Source organism: Rhipicephalus sanguineus, chromosome 5 (assembly GCF_013339695.2).
Source record: "Rhipicephalus sanguineus isolate Rsan-2018 chromosome 5, BIME_Rsan_1.4, whole genome shotgun sequence".
Classification (NCBI taxonomy): Eukaryota; Metazoa; Arthropoda; class Arachnida; order Ixodida; family Ixodidae; genus Rhipicephalus; species Rhipicephalus sanguineus.
In genome coordinates, this window is record NC_051180.1 from 50,810,185 (window position 1) to 50,829,825 (window position 19,641).

Below are 19,641 nucleotides of genomic sequence, written 5' to 3' on the forward strand. Positions count from 1 at the left end.
GCTTCAGCGTTTTCACTATCACCCGGGAGATGGCGCGAAGGGCGCGCTTTAAAGGTCGTCGCCCTGCTCGTGTGTCGCCGGAGTTGAGATTCGCGCCTCCTACCTGTACTTTGACCCACAGGACGTGGTCTTCCGTGCTTGCGCGCTTTTCTCGTGAGGGGGGAGGTTTGTACGTGTTGTGCTTTCATAGGAAAGATTGCGTTAAAGCTATAGACCGCACGAAGATCAATTCACTCGCAGCAGCAGGCGCGTTTAAGAAATGACTGCGCCACCGCCGCCCCCGCCCTCCCCACGAGAGATTTTTCTGGCTACGCTGCTGCCGCGTACAGTGCTATGTCAGTGCATATTAAATCACACCAGATGGTCTAAATTTCTGGAGCCGGCGCACCTCATATTCATATTGTCACACGCTAGAGCAAGAACAGCGGAACAGCAAGACATGAATGTCAGACACGAATGAACGGCTAGCGCACCTCGTGTTCGTCTCCTTCGCCTCTTTCGGCTGGCCACGGCATGCTGGCTGGGAACATCAGGTGGCAGTATAAGGGTTCCCGCACGTAAAACTGCACATAATATTATTTCCATGAAAAATTGTTTGTTTTATATTCAGTTGTCTGTCAGTGCCTACAACTCTGCTTATAATTGTTTGCGTACTGTTAGCTCCGTAGCTTTTGATATTATCTATTGTGAGCAGCCCTTTTTAGATCTGAAGCATCTTATGGCGGAGTTCAATCCGGTGGTGGTGGTGGTGTGCGGCGTGACCACCCTGACTGCGCATGTGCAAACCCTCTCCACTCCCCTCTCACTTTCCCACTCTCCCCTTTCCCTCTCCACATCACCTCTCCCCTTCCCTCTCCCATCCACTCTCCACTTCCCCTCTCCCATCGCCTCCCCTTCCCCCTTTCCCCTCCCCCTCTCCACATCACCTCTCCCCTTCTCTGTCCCCTTTCCCTAACCGTTTCCCCTCCCCCTCTCCTTTCCCCCTCACCACATCCCCTCTCCCTTTCCCCTCACCACTCCACCTCTAGAACGCGGGCTCTACATGCCGAAACACTGCTTCGCATCGCCTCATGGTCCCCTTTAGCGGGAGATGGTGTGATTTTTTCATAGCAGAGCTGCTGTAAGTAATTGTCTTTTATCGAAGCTGCATCCGCACAGGTATTGGACTAGGAATTTGGAGTGTACAGGTTTTTTTTATATATGTGAAGATAACACGGGAACATAGGCCGTGTTAGAGCCAGCTATGTCATCAACTTCATATGACTACTGAAGAAATACATAAAAATAAGAAAAATTAGAAAGAATAAAACAATAAGAAAAGAAAAAGAAGCAATCAGGAGCTCCATGTACACATACGATTTCTGGCGTATAAAGAATGGGCAGCGTCTAAGTGCAGAGTCAATACATCCAGGATGATCACACAGATTGCTCAGTCCGTGCAGATAATTTTTTATGCACTTCCATATATCTTGACTATGGGATAGGTTCAATAATAACACAATACTATGAAAGGGAGCAATAATGACAACTGTAAACAGTTCATTAAACTTGTGTCCTTTGAAAAATCAAAAGAGCGCTCACTGCGCATCTTTGGTTGTCAGCATGGGGACATGGTCCAAGCACTTTGCTAATTGTGGTAGATTAGCAAAGTGCTTCGGAGTTGTTCAGCCGATCACTCAATTAAATGCTCTGTTCTTCGTATTACGGTTAATATAGAGTAGGGATTGATCTCATGCTTGTCCAACCATTATTCGTGTTCTGTATGTCTTCTTTATTAGATATGTTAAGCTTCTGAAAGACTACTTTGGCCTCTCTGACTACGAAGCTGCTACGTCCTCGCATGTTCAAGCACTTTAAATTTTAAAGCGCAATTCACACATTTCTGCATGTGAAGCCGTTGACTAAGATTGATTATTTATTGTAGCCAAGGTACTTTATTCTTTTCTTAACTTTAGAATGTATATGTGTTTTACTTTTCGAAACTACACGTTAATCTGTAGAAGATTTTAATATCCGTCCACTTGCTACGTCCGTAAACATCTTCAAAATTCAACGACCATGAACGTCTGCTTCCATAGTATTACCCCTCTAAATAGAACGATAGTAACAGACTAATAGAAAATATCTGATTCTGACAGGGTGCCAATGTTTAGTTGATAACACTACAAAAACGGTTTCTGAGGTACCTTCCCTGCCTATACAAAGGCGCTCAGAGGAAAGCTTGCCACTTTTCCCTTCTATCGGTCTAACCGACACAGCGCCCAATAATATATGCGTGCTACACGCTCCGCTGACACTCGCTCCTTCTATCATAATAAAATACCTTATGCCTGTGAGAACAAGAAGCGTACGCATTTGAAGAGAAAATGTTCATCCGAGGAAGTTGACTCAGCGCTTCGCGCGAAGCACTTTACCTCGGTTTGAGGAGCCGAGAAGTAATATTTCTTACTCCCCGAAGCGATAAATAGCAGCGCGGACAGAGCAGCAGTAATAAAGAAAGCTGAAGCAAGGCGCTACTGATTCTAGCGCAAATAATGCTGCAGGCAGGGACGAGTTAGGGGCTCGTCTACTTCCGGAACGACGTCATCGATCGGCCCCCCGTGGGCGAATAAAGGAGTTAGCTTGCCTTTCGTTCACTGCATGTAGACAGATGTCTCCACGTTTGCTTTTTATGTTAGCGTAGCTGCGATGAACCTAAGCTATGTACCGAGAATATCATGCGTGGTTCAGATCCCGAAAGAACGAAACGAAGCGGCCGTGTATAAGGCGCGTGCAAACACAGTGTTGAGAGCAGAGAATGAGTACACTGAGAAACAGAATGTCGAGACCAATCTGCGTGACAGTTTCCACGAAGTAAGGATCTTAACGTTTTTCGTCTAAATAAAAAATATCGGTATCAGACGGAAGTGCGGCCCAAAATAAATTGCTAGAAGATGAGATTTGATGTGGGAGAGGAATTGTGGCTTTGTGCAACAAACAAGTGAACGAGAACTTTTCACTTTCTCGAGCTTTTTGTTTTGTTTTGTTCACGAGTGCTTCTGCAGCACTGTGTGTGCACTGCAAGTAAACCACTCTTAAATTATGTTTTTTTTAATGCCATGACCACGATATAAATATGAAGGACACCGTAGTGTGGGACTGCGTTTAATTCTGACCAAATGCGGTTCTTTAACCTGCACCTAAGTCAAAGTACACGGTTGTTTTTCTGTTTAACTTCCATCAAAATACGGTCACAGTTGAGGATAATTAAACCCCGTCCTTGATTTTAGTACGCAATGCCTTAGCTGGAATAAGCCACGGCGGGTTAAAACTACTAATGTACTGTTGCCTTCATTGCACTCTCCGAGCTTATGAAATACTTTGTAAACAATACTCGCAAACTCTGGCGATGAGGAAGAAACACAGGAAGTAATATTGTAAAAAAAGTGCACATATCTGCTAGACCGCTTATAACGTGAAAGCCTTGCCGGAGAAGCTTATCAAATTATACGTGACTCACAGACGTTCTTATATGTCCAAAAAGAGTTCTGCGTGTGACACCTTTCGATCATATATCTATGTTAGTCTTCTGCCCTGTGCGTGGAATGCTGCGTGCTAAGCATGAAGCAAAGAGGAGGCATTCGTTAGGACACGAGAAAATTGGGTCTTTATTCTGTCTTCGAAACAAAAAACGAAAAAGAAGAAAAATAAAACTGTTACTAATTATGTATCTGGCATTACGCTAGATTTCCAAATAATAATTCATTTTTTTACCACGAAAGAAACATTTGTAGGCGCAGAAAAGATAAGATATGATATGATATGCTCGGTAGTACGGATATAAGATGCTCCGGAGCCTCTGAGTTCAGTACTGTTCGAACTTCCGCCACAACATCATTCTCCTTTTGAAAGTCATCGACCATGGAGCGCATGTTTTGTACAGCCGCCAACTGCACCGTTCTTCCATATGGCCACGTTTCCAAAACCGAGATTACATGAACTCCTATACTAGGCACGAGCGCGCAAAGCTGTCAGCTGTCCAGGCTCGACCTTCACCCTGTCACCAGAAGCTTATTGCATTCTACATAGTGCGATCAGGCCTTGTACTTCGCTCGATTGTGACCTTAATGGGCTCCTCAACTATCCCTTTGTGGGGGTTTAGGAGGGGGCGCGCTGGCCTCAGCAAACCCACTCTTATGGCAATACGGGTTCGATCAGGTCAACTTTAACACTTAGCGTGCGCGACGTCTACGTGGCTCTATGAAGCCATCGCGGAATCGGATGGCCTTCGCCTTCTTGCCAAAGCACGCGCATCATATCAGGTTGCGCGCATGAGTATATGTACGGCGCTCGGCCATCACATTCGGCTCGCCCTCGTATTTTTTTTTTCAGGAAGGCACGGCTTAGCAGGAAGATGATGAAAATGGCTCTTACGTGACGTACCCGTACATTTGCAATCCCAGTAAAGATGTGCTTTGCCAGAACACTGAAAAATTACTGTACACCTACGCTAATTAATAGCTGGGGTTCCAGGTGTTAGGTCCACGACATGATTATGAGGCATGCCGTAGTGGAGGGCTCCGGAAATGTCGACTACTGAGGCTTTTTCAACGTGCACTTAAATCTAGGTAGACGGGCATCTAGGATTTCACCTTCATAACGGCCGGGCTCGAACCCACAACTTTCGGGTCAGCAGCCAAGCACCCTAACCACTGTACCACAGTGCCGGCGCCGGTGCTCAATGTTAACACATTACCAAGAAATGTACCCCCATAATGAAAACTTAAGTATTGCATAACAGTATTGCAGGAGAAAGTAATCAAATTAGAATCGCGCAAGCAAGTAAATATGCGAGATGCAGTCAAAGTAATCCAAATAGTTGGTAAGAATACAAAAGATCATATAATCGGAATCATATAAGCAATAAAATCGATAGAGCATACATAATAATGACGAACGGTTATAGTTTACAGTTTACAAAGCGTTCAAATACTCGTCCGTGCGTAGTCAACGAATGTAGCCCGCCGGTACGTTGTTCGACACTTCTATGGTCCGAGGAGAAAACTGTACTTGAAAATATCACTCCGAGAATGAAACACAGATACATTAAGTCCATGACTGCTTTTCGTGGATGTTAACAGACCCTTTACATAATCCAAAGTGCGCTTCCCTGCGCTGCGTATTCGTCCAACTAAAGACGGCACCTGTCGTGCTTCAAGGTGAGAGGAGGTCGTACTTGCACGTTTTCGCGCTTGTCTAATATGCGTGTTTATATCAGAACAGCTGAGTCTACATTTTTACATTTTCTTTGTCACAGCGCACGCAAACTGCGCTTGAACACGCTGTTTGCAGAAGTCACTAGATGCCATTAGTAGGGTTAACTGATTCGCAGGAAAGCTGGTTCTACAATGATGGAAAGGGTTAGGAATTAGTTCTTGCGTGTGTTATGTGTTTTGATGTACGCAGGCAAGCACCGATGGACACTCGCATTGCCACACCAATCCAGAGTATGTACCCATTAAGGCAAGGTTACTAACACGTTTGACTACATGGAATTTGTACTCTTTTGCTGGCACTGCGAAACCAACACACGAAAAAAAAAGGCTAGATGCACCTTTCCATCTTCCCACCACCAGCTGTCTCTTGTCTCTTCAGCTCGTTTCCCTTTATTTCGCAACTGTCAACGCGTGTCTCCGAGCTATCGACCAATGTACGCTCGAAAATTCGATACTCATGGTAGTGTTTTTTGATTAGAAGCCAATGTAGCTGATGTTTTATACCGTTTATTACATCAGCACACGAAACGCTCTAAAGCACCGCCTTTGAGCCGAACAGCGGGCCATAACGAAGCTCCACTGTGGGCGAAGTATTCACATGCTTGCTGCTAAGAGAAGACATCCTTAATGAAGGCGAGCTTACTTGTTCAAAAAAGAATCCCGCTTTTATAGTGATCGCATTAATATATTTAGGTGCAAAAAACAGGGACTTATGTCGCCCACACATGTTTATGACGACGCAAGTGCAGTGCCTGCGTCAAGGCTTTGACCCAGTGAACCATGGTGGCATTAGCAAAACAGGGGGCTAGAACGTGATAACTAAAACCTTATTACCACGTTGCATGCAGTCGAGTAGCGACAACAACCACCAAAATGTGCATTTCCTTCTTTGCCTTATTTTTCAGGTGCTTTGATACACAGCGTATACTGAAAGCGCATCGAAAGGACCAAAATAGCAAATCCAGACGCTGAAGTAAGCAGCGCCTCACGTAAGCTGTTCAGCTGAAAGAACCAACCCACTGATGCAGGCAGAATTTCCGATATACGCAAATTAATGTCTGCTTGGAGAGCACTGAATTAGCGCAGATGAATAGCTAAAAGTGTTTTACTGATATAGGCCGGGGAAATGCACTGTATACACCTTTCCCACGCAGTAGAAAGTGCATTAGCATAGATATGCCCCTTGCGTATTGGGAGACGTGCGCAGATTATAGAAAGCCGCCCAGATATTCATTTTATGCAAAACCTTAAAAGGATTTTAGTATCTCGCTTCCAATAAGTATTGAAACGTCTTAGGGATTACCCCTAATAACATATGAGTGAGGCAAGCAGTCTATGGTTTTATGAAGTAAACACGCATAGTGTAGCTATATAAAGGATTATTATCTGGATGGTACACAACTTAACTTTTTCGTTACCGCGAGAAAATGGTTATTTTTCGCATGTTTCGGGAAAAAAGTTGTTTTGCCGGTTTGAAATGTACTCCAGCATGCATTGCAGCATACCAAAATATGCATATTAAGATGGTCTTTCCAGAAAAAGATAAGTTGTAGAGCAACAAAAATATTGTGGAATGTTGTTATGTCCGGTGTTGTCGTCGGCCCATAGACGTACGCGTGGGTCGCGGTAGTCTCAAAAAGCGCAGACAGCCTCGAACGGTTAAAAACAAGTTTATTCCTACTGGTATGGAGGTGGCAGCCGAACTGCCGGGGGAAACGAATCCGATCGGTGGCTCGTTTTAGCCGAGCGGGGAAGGGGAGGAGTCAACATCTGGAAGTAGTTTCAGCATCCGGTCCTTCGCGGGTTCGGTGGCTGACTGTGTGGTTGAAGGAAAGGAAAAGGGCACTACTTTCTGCAGCCCTTGCGGGAGCACGGCTCAGCGCCTTTGGGGGGGGGGGGGGGGGTAAGGAGGGAATAAAAGAAAAGTGGAAGAAAATAGAGAAGGAAGTGAAGTGATAGCAGGTCGACAGCCGCGACGAAGAGAAGAGAAGACAGGAGAGATGGAGATGGTCACAGGAGTTCGAGGGATTGGACCACGATTCAGCCAGAGGCACGGTACGCGTCGGTGACGAGGCGGCGAAGGCCCCGCCGATGAGAGGCGCACGGCATAGCGGTCGAGGCAATCGTCACAGGGCGCGGGCGACACGTCCGTTCTCCACGAAATCCAGCGAGCAACTCTCGGAGGCATGGGCGCGTGGACGCTCTAGACGCACTAGGAAGAGAAGCCTCCGCTCGCTGGGCGTCGTTTCTCTTGTGTTCAGGGCAGGCGGTCGGCGGCGCCGATTCATGTGGTGCGAGATGCCAGGCTAAGTGGGACGAAGCTTCCGTGGAGGTGGCTGCTTGAATGGGAGGTTCCCTTGGCAAATTACTTGAACGACGTAGCTGATTAAGGTGGCGGCGTGTGGCCCTTCCGCCGATGTCGACGAGCCATGACCGCAAACCTATGCGTTTGAGTGCCGTCGCTTCAACTCAGCCGGGCTTTCTGTGGAACTGGCGGGCGTATGTGCGCTGTCCACTTTCAGTTCTCCTGCTACGCGGGAGCTTTTCTTCCTCCGACGGTGTTTTCGCTGAGGGCTCCGGGACAATTGCTGTCAGCTGGGTTCTCATTTCTCGTCCGAACATCAATTTCGCTGGCGTTTGATCAGTAGTGCTTTGAACAGTGTTGTGCTGTCTGAAGAGAAAGCGCGCGATGCGGCGTTGTATTGTCCCAGTCTGATCTTTAGTAAGGGCGTGTTTTAGCTCAGCCACGTAGCGCTCGGCTTGTCCGTTCGTCGCCGGGTGGTAAGGAGCTGATGTAACAGACGAGACGCCGTTGTCGCTGTAGAACTTGAGAATCTCCGTGGACACAAACGGAGTGCCGTTGTGCGAGACCACCTTGCGCGATAGACCGAATGTTGCAAGCAATGACCACAGAGTTTCGATAACTGCTGCCGATGTCGTTGTAGCCATTTGTTTTACCTCAAGCCACTTGGTGTACGCGTCTACAACCACCAGGAATGAGCAACCTTCGATAGGTCCAGCAAAATCAATGTGCAGGGTGTGCCAAGGCGCGTCTGGTCTTTCCCATTCAGGAATAGGCCCGGGGCTCTTGGCGGACTTCTGTGGTTGCATTGGTAAGGCTGTCAATCTTTAACTGTTGATTCTATATCATCGTCGATACCAGGCCACCACATAACTTCTGGCGCACTTTTTCATGGCAACAATGCCTTGATGACCTGCGTGGACAAGCGACATGGCCCGTTCGCGAAGTGCCGCCGGAATTGCAACTCTTGATCCAAAGGTGACGCAACCGCGATGAGTGCACACCTCCGCAGCTCGCTTGCGGTAAGCGTTGAAGTGTTCACCCTTTAGCTTCTGCACGTTGCCTTCTTGTATAGCTGCGTAGACTTCCTTCAAGACAGTGCACTCCTGCGTTGACGCTGCTACCGTGTCAGCTGTTAGCGGAGGGTTCGTCAGCGCCTCGAACATGAGTATATCACCCGGCGGGGGTGGTTGATCTATTGTGGTGTCTAGCGGCAGGCGGCTTATTGCGTCGGCGTTCTGGTGTTTCTTCCCAGTGCGATGTACGAGTTCGTAATCGCACGACGACATCTTGATGCACCATCGTGTCATCCGCGGCGACAAAGTCTGTGGCATTGGCTTCTGGGGACCCATAATACCCAATAGGGGCCGGTGATCTGTTATGAATGTCACTTTTCTGCCCGATATGTACTGCCGGAAGTGATCTGCTGCGTAGACGATGGCAAGTCCCTCTTTATCTAGCTGGGAATAATTCCTCTCTGCCTGCGATAGGGTGCGCGATGCGAAAGCGATCGGGGCTTCCCGTCCCTGGTCATCAGCTTGGGAGAGGACTGCTTCCACTCCGTATGGTGATGCGTCACAGGCTAGCAGTAGGGGTCTCCTTTCGTCGTAGTGCCGCAGAACTGTAGACTTACGAAGTAGTTGCTTAAGGGCAACAAATGACTCTTGGTGGCGTGGCGACCAAGTCCATGCGACTTCTTTCTGCAGGAGCTGGTTAGATCGTTGGCCGCTGTAGCTCGATGTTCTAAGAACCGGTTGTAGAACGTTAATAGCCCTAAGAACGACTGCAGTTCTTGCTTGTTAGTAGGCGCTCTTGCTTCAGTGATTGCTCGCACTTTGTCTTCAGTGGGATGGATACCCTGCGCGTCAATTTGTTGTCCAAGAAACTTCACTTCAGGCACCGCAAAAACACATTTTTCTTTTCTGATGCACAAGTTAGCATTTGATAGCTTTTCCAAAATGAGCTCCAAGCGTTCTGTGTGCTCTTCATTGGAGGCGCCACCGACAATAACATCGTCCAAGTAGACGCAAACGGCAGGGATCCCGCTAAGTGTAGACTCCATAAACTTCTGGAAGATTGTTCGCGCTGCAGATATTCCGAATGGTAGCCTTTTAACTTTGTAGAGACCCTCAATGGTGTTTATCGTGAGCAGTTCAGACGTTGATTCGCTCACCTTCAGCTGCTGGTAGGCTTGTGTCAAGTCCAAGGTGCTGAAGATTTTTCCACCCCGAAGCATGCTAAAAACCTCTTCCGGTGTCGGCAGTGGGTAGGAAGACGCTTTTGTTCACAGTGCTCCGGTAGTCTCCGCAGAGGCGTAGGGTACCGTTCTTCTTTCGGACGACAACGAGCGGTGTATCCCATTCCAACTGTTGCGTCGGTTCGATGATCCCTTGTGCCTGCAGTCGGTCAAGCTCATTCTCGACTGACGTTCGTAGGGCGAAAGGTACCAACCTAGCTTTCAAAAATTTCGGCGTCGCATTCTCCAGAAGCTCCAGTGTGACTTGGTGTCCGTTGTTTCCTGGTATTTCTTCAGAGAAAACCGCTTTGTACTTATCTTGAAGCTCCTCCCCTGACGGATAGCTGGGTGTGTGGTGAACTCCGCCACTGACCACTCCAAGAGGGGTGAACCAATTTCGTCCTAAAAGGCTTGATCCAGAACCGTGAACGACTAGCAATGGAAGCTGATATGTCTGACCGTTGTAGTACACGTCTACGTTGGCACAGCCCAGTAGTGGAAGAGAATGTCCGGACCACGTTCTCAGCTGCGTGTCGTCTTGCTGAAGAGCTGGCGCGTTCTCATGCCAAGTGGCGCGAAAAGTGTCCTCGCTGATGAGCGTACATGCTGCTCCGGAATCCACCTCAAACCTGATAGGGCGCTGGTGTACCATGATTTCAGTCGTAATCTTAGGTCTTGTGCCGAGGTTCACAACGGCGTTTAAGTCATATAGTGCCGATGACGTTAGTGCTGTTCGGCTTGTATCTTGCGTCTGGCTCTCCTGTGTATCAACATTGTTGTTCCGTTGCACTGAAGTCTTCGGTCGGAGCTGTTTGCGCTTCGCGATGCATACCTTTTCAATGTGTCCCAGTTTTTGGCAAAAATTGCAGGTCGCTGTCTTGTATCGACATACCTGGGGATCGTGCATGTCATCGCATCGTCAACAGCGCTGTGTCTTTCTGCTTGATTTCGCCTTAGACTTGAAATCATCTGTCTGATGACTGGTGTGATGCACCGGCTCGACGTACCGTCGAATATCCCTCTGCTGGTGACCGGCGCTCTCCGCTCGTTGGGCGATGTTGTAGGCTTTGGAGAAGGTGAGACCCGTCTCCGCGAACAGGCGTTGTTGTAGGCCTTCGTCACGCAGTCCGCACACAAAACGATCACGCAACATAACGTCCAAGGGGAGCATAGTGGTGTTAGCAGGTGTGGCAATCGATCCTCCCACCTGCGCAGTAGCTGGAGTTGTCGCGGTCAACGTCCCGAAATTGCAGTCAGCAGCGAGCTTTTTGAGAGCCGCTACGATTTCGGCCACTTTTTCGCCTTCCAGTTGGTCTCGCCGTTGGAAGCGGGCTCGACAGTAGACCTCCGATGGCCTTGCGTCATAATGTTCTTGTAGCGCTGCTACGATGTCGTCGTAGTCAACGGCTGCTGGAGTGCGTGCATGAATCAGGGCACAGACTGTGTCGCATATCTGCTGCCCACACAGCGTTAGCAGGTTGGCTCTCTTCATTGCTGCATCAGTGATGTTGTTAGCCTCGAAGTAAAATTGCAGGCGTCCAAACCATGATGACCATCATGAGCCGTTGAATTCGGGTAGCTGATTTGGGAGCCCGTGCGTAGCCATAGCTTGTAGCTTGTCAATATCGTTGCGTAGCGTAGGTCGAAATCCACTTCCTCGTCGCCACTGTTATGTCCGGTGTTGTAGTCGGCCCATAGACGTACGCGTGGGTCGCGGTAGTCTCAAAAAGCGCAGACAGCCTCGAACGGTTAAAAACAAGTTTATTCCTTCTGGGTTGGAGGTGGCAGCCGAACTGCCCGGGGAAACGATCGGTGGCTCGTTTTAGCCGAGCGGGGGAAGGGGAGGAGTCAACATCTGGAAGTAGTTTCAGCATCCGGTCCTTCGCGGGTTCGGAGGCTTGCCGGTGTTGCAGGGAGTGCTTGGAACACAACAAATGTATAAAAATTTGAAAGTGTGTAACATTTTGTTGCTGGCTGATAAAGAGCAATAAAAACAATACATGTGCAAAAGCATCCAGTACAAAGAAAATTTATAATATATAATTTGAAGATAAATGACCCAGTAATAGCATAAAAATAATAAACGTTCGACACAATCTTTCTACTAAAATATACAAAAAAAAATCTGACCCGAGGTACTGCTTCACTGCGCGTGCAATGCGGTGAAGCATATCCTGGTTTTTGTGAGACACAGGCGAACCTGTGCGCTTTTCGCAAAAAAATGTTAGTTTTTTTACGAGAATAGCCTGCTCGTGTTCTAGTATAGATGGAGGCCCACGATGTGAACAACACCTATATAAATCAAATGGTCAATGAACCTCAACAGTTTGTCCTGTTGGCATTTCAAAATATGCATCCAAGCATATTTATTCGTATTTATGCAGATAGTATTGAAAAAAAAAATCATGGATGATCACTCTGTCATAGGAATCGGTATGACACGAAAGTGAAACGTGTCTTCATAGACGTAGTTGAGCGTTTGTTGCGCATTCTTTCGCCCCAAGGGCGAAGGAATGAATGCTACAGCAACAAATTGTAATGTCACGCGAAGAACGGCAAGCAGCTCGAAAACTTGCAACGCGCTGCTCAAGCAGAAAGGACGCACGGAACGAACATGCACAGGATGAAAGCGAACGAACTGTCACATTTGTAACTTATTTCTGCGTGAGCACCGTGCGCCTTTCGCAAAAGCGGCCACTGCAGTGAGCCAAGTGACCTTCGTGCTCTCAACGCGAGACGTACAAACCACCGCGATCACGAGATAAGAGCACGCACAAGCGACCACGCCCTGTAGTCGTCGCAACGGCGATGACCTTTCAAGCGCGCTCTTCGAGCCCTTTGCGCCCTCTCGCTAGCGACAACGAAAACACGCTGTAACACAGATCTCCGAGTACAGCCACCGGCAAATGGTGTATATAAATAGCTCACCGTTAGGATAGCGAAGAACGTGCCGTCCGTGGCCGGTTCGTTTAGCGCTGCGGAGCCAGGGGTCGTAAGTTCGATTCCCGGTGACGGAACATTTTCTTCTAGTTTTTTTCTTTGCCGACTGTTAGTCTTTATATTTTACAACGTCATATCCGTGACAGAAATACGCCAGTGAAGCCGTGGTAGACCCCGGCATAAAACACTTTCATGTTAATAAAAAGAGAACTAAATCACGCGCAGTCCTAAAACATCTCGCGCCGCTCTGTAGTGCAGGGCCGAGATCTGCTGCGGCAGGCTTCTTGTCATGAGGAGAAGCTTTGCAGCCGGCGCCAGCATATCGAGCTCCAGCGACATGTGGACCTCGCACGTAACCAGAGTAGCTCCAAGACTGTGCACAAAAGTCAGCAGCTACGCAGGTGCGGTGGAGGAGACCATTTGAGGCCGTAAACGAAACCAACCCCTGAACGGCTACGGATGTCCCAGGCTGACGCAAAACATCGTCGCCATCAGAGCTTGAAGCTTAGATGTTGTCATCTTCGGACTCAAAGCTCGTCGTCACTAAATTCAGGTGCGGTTGCAAGACAGTTTCGAACGGCGCGCGTTTCTCGCGACGCAGGTGCGCACCCCTGCGCGAGTGGCGACGACGCCATAGGAGCGACTAGCGACGAGGGATGCGGCCCCGTGTTTGATATAACAATATAAGCCAAACCTAAGCTGCTGGAAACTGGCTGAAAAGGCCCCGTCTACACGTTGTACATGCGGCGGACCTTCTAAAATAATTTTTGGTAGAATAGATCTTCCTAGACTCCAAACAAGAGCTCTCTAGTGAACAGCTGGCAAAAATTTCAGGCAATTATTACTGCTCAACACTGGGACATTGCGAAGCTGACACCATAATTTGATATTTGACTTGAAAAAGTTCTATTGATTACAGAACTCTCATGTTACTAGAGCATAACCCCGATCAGCATGTATTTCTCTGAAGTTCGTCAGGCAAGCGCACTTTCCCAACAGCACACGCACATTGGTTCGCGCAAAGGTCTGTCAAAAATCACTATTTTGCCAAAACGGGCAAATTCAAACTGATCCCGAAAGTTCAGTGGCTGGAGTAACTAGTAGGATGAGTTAGGTGCACGAGAAACAAATTCAACTTGCTAAAATCGAAGATTGAAAGCATGGATCACCGGTGATGGATTTGAATAGGCGTGGTAACGAAATGGTTAAAAGAGTATCACAATATATGGGTGTGATTCTAACAAAAAAATTTTTTTCCTGGACCAACCACATCTAATACATCAGCGGGAAAGCTCTAAAAAATTAGGTTATTCGCGCCGTACTTACGCGAATACGCATCTGTCGTTTAGAGAGAGGGAGAGAGAGATACGAAGAGGAAAGGTAGGGAGGTTAGCGAAGCTTTGGCTCGGTTGGCTACCCTACACTTGGGGTGGGGGAAGGGGGAATAATAGAAAGGAAAGGGTAGAGAAGAAAGATTAATTGGTACCCTTACAAACAGTGTGACCTAAAAATCCGTAATAGCGTTCAACGTAAAGCCATCCACTTCATATGCCGTAACTGCAGCCACAACTTCACAACAAAGGCTCTGTATTCACTGAACATTGAACCATTACATTCTCGTTATTGCATCGAATCTTTAATATTATATGCAGTCATCAACTCATCCCCTGGCATCTTTGATGGTAACTACATCGCATTTATGGAAGTTGCAGCCGCAGCTCCCGCATCTTAAACATAAAACCTTTATTTGCTCATACTAACATATCCAAATTTAGTTTTTTTTTTTCATGTACAATAGACCTCTGGAATTCCCTACCGGGCATTATTCGTTCACTACCATTAAAAGATTTCCCTGATGCTGCTATTAACCACTTAGAAAATATGTAAACATCTTGTTTGTAATATGCAAAGTGATGTTTTCTTAAGTATTGCTGTAACGTATTTCAGTTTTATTGTTGTTTTATTAGTTCTGTATAACTTATCCACTTCTGCTATTGCCATGCATTAGGGCTGCAGTATAAATAAATAAATAAATAAATAAATAAATAAATAAATAAATAAATAAATAAATAAATAAATAAATAAATAAATAAATATGAAATATATTCCCACGCAATTTGATTTCAGTCGGCATTATATTACCAGCTTTTTTCAATTCGCCCACTACTAATATAGAGGTATTCATTCCACGCCTCCAAATATATAAAGTAAATGCTATTCCCAATGAAGTGCGGGATTGTATATTGACATGGATCTGTCCATCAGGGGCGTATCAGCAGTTTTTCATGATCTGCGAAAAATAGCTACACTTTGTGCCAAAAGGCAAGTATCTAGTGGCAACAGCAAATGATTAGGCAACTATGAGAAGTAAGGTTCGTAGTCCTGTTGACCGTTTCAGTTACAGCAAACATTCCCTGGTCCTTTTCGCATGTGTTCGCTTTCGCACACCCATGCTCTTTCATACGGAGTAATTTTAACACGAAAGTGTTTTATGCCGGGGTCCACCAAGTACATCCGTCACGGATATGACGTTGATAAAATGGACGCCAACGGGTGAGAAAGAAAAAAACCAAGAAAAAGATACCCCGCTGGGAATCGAACCCACGACGTTGCGGCCGCGACGGCAAGCGCCCGACGCTCTACCGACTAAGCCAACTCGGGAGATGCTAGGTACGGCGCGAACGCGCCTTATATCTTTCACACCTTCTCTTTCGCGGCGGGCGGAGCGGGGCGGTGCCGCCGTCTGTGAGAGGTGAAAAGAAGTAATGCTTCACGATCGACACTTACTAGCGCTTACTCCGAGATTGCACGTGATATCGGAGGTCATGGTTAAAGCGTCTCGATACCAGAGAGGTAGACTGGCCGCGCTGGCGTCGCCGAGGCACCCTTGACGCAGTTACGTTCTTTGCCTTTGGATTCGTGTTAGCGTGCGTCGGCTCATCGGAGTAGTGCAGCTTCCACATGCACGAACGGGATTTCTCTGCCGCCGACTGCTTCAATTGCGAGAGCACCGACTAACAAAACTGCTGCAATATGCGTTGCAGAAAGGACGCGATTTCGACGGGCGAATGTCGTGCCTTGGTGGAGCGAGAGCCGCGCCTGCGAGACAGAGGCCAGCGGGACGCACGCGTTTGCGGCTCAGACTAACTCCCGTGTTGCTGAAGCGCAGTGTGTGTTATGTATGCATGAGCACAGGCGTCGGCTACCCATTACTAGAAAGCGCACACCGTGCCGTTTCTCTCCTTAATAGACGACGCTTTGAAGAAGTGCATACCGGGTACCAGTGTTGATTATGAGCTTGTTGATATCATCCTTACGCGGGATTCACGATTCGCTGTGTCCAAATATATGTTCACACCGTCAGCTACCACGACGGTTTAATCATGATCATGGGCGTTAGTCGTCGCGATAGAGACATGATGTCAACATGGGTGCATCCACGTCAAACGGTGCTATAGCTGCCAAACACGAATAGACATTGTACAAGCTCTCATATATCATAAGCACTACTTCTGTGAAGACACGTTTCACTTTCGTGTTATACCGATTCCTATGACGGAGGGATCAGCCATGTTTTTTTTTAATTTCTTTATTTGCGATATAGACTTGCCCTTAAGGCATAATATTTGTTACGTATATTTGTGTCAAATGTGCGCCGTTAGGCCCATACGGAGTAAATATTCGCTTACCCGTGTAAGGCACAAGTATCGCGTCACGCGTTCGCTAGCGACCACGAAAAGTCACCACCGTTCCGCCTCGGAGACGTCGAGATAATACGACCTCCAATGAAGTCGTGGGGTAACACAGTGCACACGAATCTAACAGCCGTCTCAACTCTCCTTGTCTATGCACTTGCCGCAGACTGCCTGCTAAATACTGCTTTCATGCAGATTGTCCGCATGGATCGCTAAACGCCTGTGTTTCATTATTACTTATCATTGAGTAAAGCCGGTGAAGAAAACATTGAGAAATATAAACAGCACATTTTTGCTCCCAATGCTGTAAAGGTAGGTCTTCCAAGGCCCCGCATCTGACTTCAAGTTTAGCGTGTAAGAGATCCTTAGTGTTGTTTTTGTATTATTTGGCTTACCAATGCATTCTTTGTTTTATCATATTTGTCAGTCTCGAATACTTGCTCCCTAGTGACCTCAAGATTAAGCCTTGTACAAAACCCGAACGTAACTGCGAGAAGTAGCTGCGATAACATATTTGGTAAATGAACACTGCGAACTAGAGAAAAAGAGGACAGGGAAGACTCGCACTATTCTTGGATGCTGTTGCCAACTTTTGCATATCTCACTTGTACTCCTCTAGCATCTGAGGATTTTCAGTATCTGTTGAAGTCTTGGTTCTATGTAAGCACATGAAGCACACGAAATACTCCTCTATTTCTAACATTTCATTCGGGTGACACCTATTAAAAAATGAGAGGCAAGAACAGTAGGCGTAGCGTTTCTTACAGTAGACGACGAGCCTCCAGTCGTCGAGCAGCGAGCTGTTATCAAGCAGCGGGTTGGAAGCCTCGCACGTCAGCAGCTTTCCGTCGTGCTCACGCCGGGGCGTGAAGCTCACCGCCGACGTGGTCGAGTTCTCGTCCGGTGATACAAATAGGTAGGCGTCCGAGAGCAGCTCACCGTCCAATCGCCAGCGGATTTCGGCCGGCGGACGTGAACCGGAAGTTATGCACTCCAGTTCCACGGACTCACCTTCGAACAGCTGGCCCCTGTTCGTGATGCGCGTTGTCTGCGGCGCCACTTCGAGAGAAACAGGAAAAGAAAAGATATGCTCACGTCATAAATAACTGGAAAACTACATGTTCACTTAGCAGCATCTTTACTTTCTAAGAGGCACGAAAAAAAAAACAGAAAATACTGGACCATTCTACTCTGCGAACGTGGACGACCAGCGAAGCTCTTCAGCACTCTGCACAGAAGTGACGGATAAATTTGAACCGTAGCCGATCATACGCCAAGCAACTATATTCGAAATATCTTCCCAAAAAGCCTCTTTTGAAGTTAGCGTATGCTTCTTTAAAGCTTTCTATTTTAAGTAACATGGCATTTGCGCCTTTTTGCCGCATTCACGATTGTGCAACGTGCGTCGTCTTGTCTAGCTTGCGGCATGCACCAAGCGTTTCGTGCACGGTCTTAATGGTTGCTTGCCGCCCCTGTGTTCCATTATTCAGTTTTAATGAAGCGGCATTGACTGGTGGGGTTTGCATAAATTGTGTGGCACATACATTTCTACTCGCTAACCCACGGAACGCTCTCGCCTTGTAGAGCTTCGCTACAAAAGCTACCACATTTCGTATGCGAAATGCTTTCCTGACCCTTGAACTCGCAGCTATGAATATGCAATATGTAAGCAAATTTCGCCCAAGCTTTACAGGCAAGATACACGGAACCCTAGCCTTACACTACTTCGATGTGAAACGTTCGTGGCGAAAGATTGCGTACATGAATATTTCATCGTGGGGAGAGTCGATGCGCGGCTGTCCATCAGGTGCGTTTCCCTAAATTATTGAATTGCGAGAATGTGGCAAAATATACTATCGAATCAATCCGGCAACTTCTCAATGTTTACAGATGTGCGCACGAGGTCAGCAACCGCATTTTACAGTGAAGCTGTATGCCCATTGTTGGTCTGAAAATTTCGTGGCGTCAGCCCAAAATTCCTATAGAGCATACGTGCCACAGAAATTGGGCAAGTCCCACTACACGCCACAGACGCTCGCGTGCTCCTCTGCTAGCAGATGCACGCGCTCCTCGCGTTTTCACCTTGGACGCTGAAGAAGGGCATCCGGAGAGGTGGACAGACGAGCCGACGAGCGCAGCGTAGCGAAGGAAAGAGCGAAACGAGTAAACGCGTCTAACTCCGCTAGCTTTCGCTGTAGACTCGTGCGCAGCTGCTACGCCGCAACTGAATTTCGACCTCTGAGTGATTTAGGGACCCTTGAAAAATTGAAGGCAAACGGCATATCTTTCTTTGCAATCAGGTATACAGCATAGAACTCAGTATTCGTTTCAATAAACAAAACCACAAAAGAAGCATCAAAACCGCATGATGGATGATAAGGCGCCTGCGAACAACGGGAACAGCCTCCCACGCGTTCCCGGAAATGATTAGGTTGCGGCTGCTTTGCACTTCACACGACCGCTTCGAATGACGTCAAATGGCCCTTCCTTCTCCCCACCTGTGTTTCCCGTTTTCATACATAAAAGGGAGACCCGTGTGGCAACTCCTTTAGTTCATTCTAAGACAGCCATAGGTGGGCCACTAAAATTAAAGACTGCAAAGAACAGCGTGAATACAATGCTCGACAAAAGAAACAGATTGGTCTTGCTGAAAATGGTTGCAGAACCATTCACGGTCTACCATAGCGACACTACCATTACTACCAAACCATTACCATTACCGTTATCACTACCATTACTCTCCAGTAATATTAAGACATACCCCTCCCCCCCCCCCCATCAGCATGTGTGGTGTTTGAAACAGCTTCGCTGGACATTCACGTTCGCATGGAGGGATGGCGGCCAATTTTCCTTTCTGTTGATTGGTTGGCATGAAATCTACACCATTGCAAAGTGATACTTACGATGAAACCGTAGCGCCATCAGCCCATCTATCGATTTATACCACTAGACGCTGGGCATAAATAAATAAATCTGCACAACAGCAAGCATGTCCAATGCAATAGTTTTCGGTGCATGTTTACATAAGGCAAGTAAAAACTATAATTACGCGATAAGCGTTACTTCCGATGCACTATGTGTAAAGATACGAAGAATGTACTGGTTCTGCAGAGCCGTACTCGCAAATTAGGTAATCCGAGCATATATCAGTGGGACTGAAATATCCTCCGTGGGTGGGCCGGGCATCCTCGTCAATTACGATGACCAAGCTAT

The 19,641-nt window shown here is 47.3% G+C and overlaps 1 protein-coding gene across 1 annotated transcript in view; it reads right to left on the minus strand.

Annotated features, from left to right (window-relative positions):
- Positions 1 to 19,641, minus strand: part of LOC119394655 (cell adhesion molecule 2) — a 90,127-nt gene that overhangs the window by 61,238 nt on the left and 9,248 nt on the right. Inside the window, exon 2 of the mRNA XM_037661971.2 lies at positions 17,194 to 17,487. Within this exon, the coding sequence (XP_037517899.1) occupies positions 17,194 to 17,487 (294 nt within the window). The remainder of the gene's footprint in view (positions 1 to 17,193; positions 17,488 to 19,641) is intronic.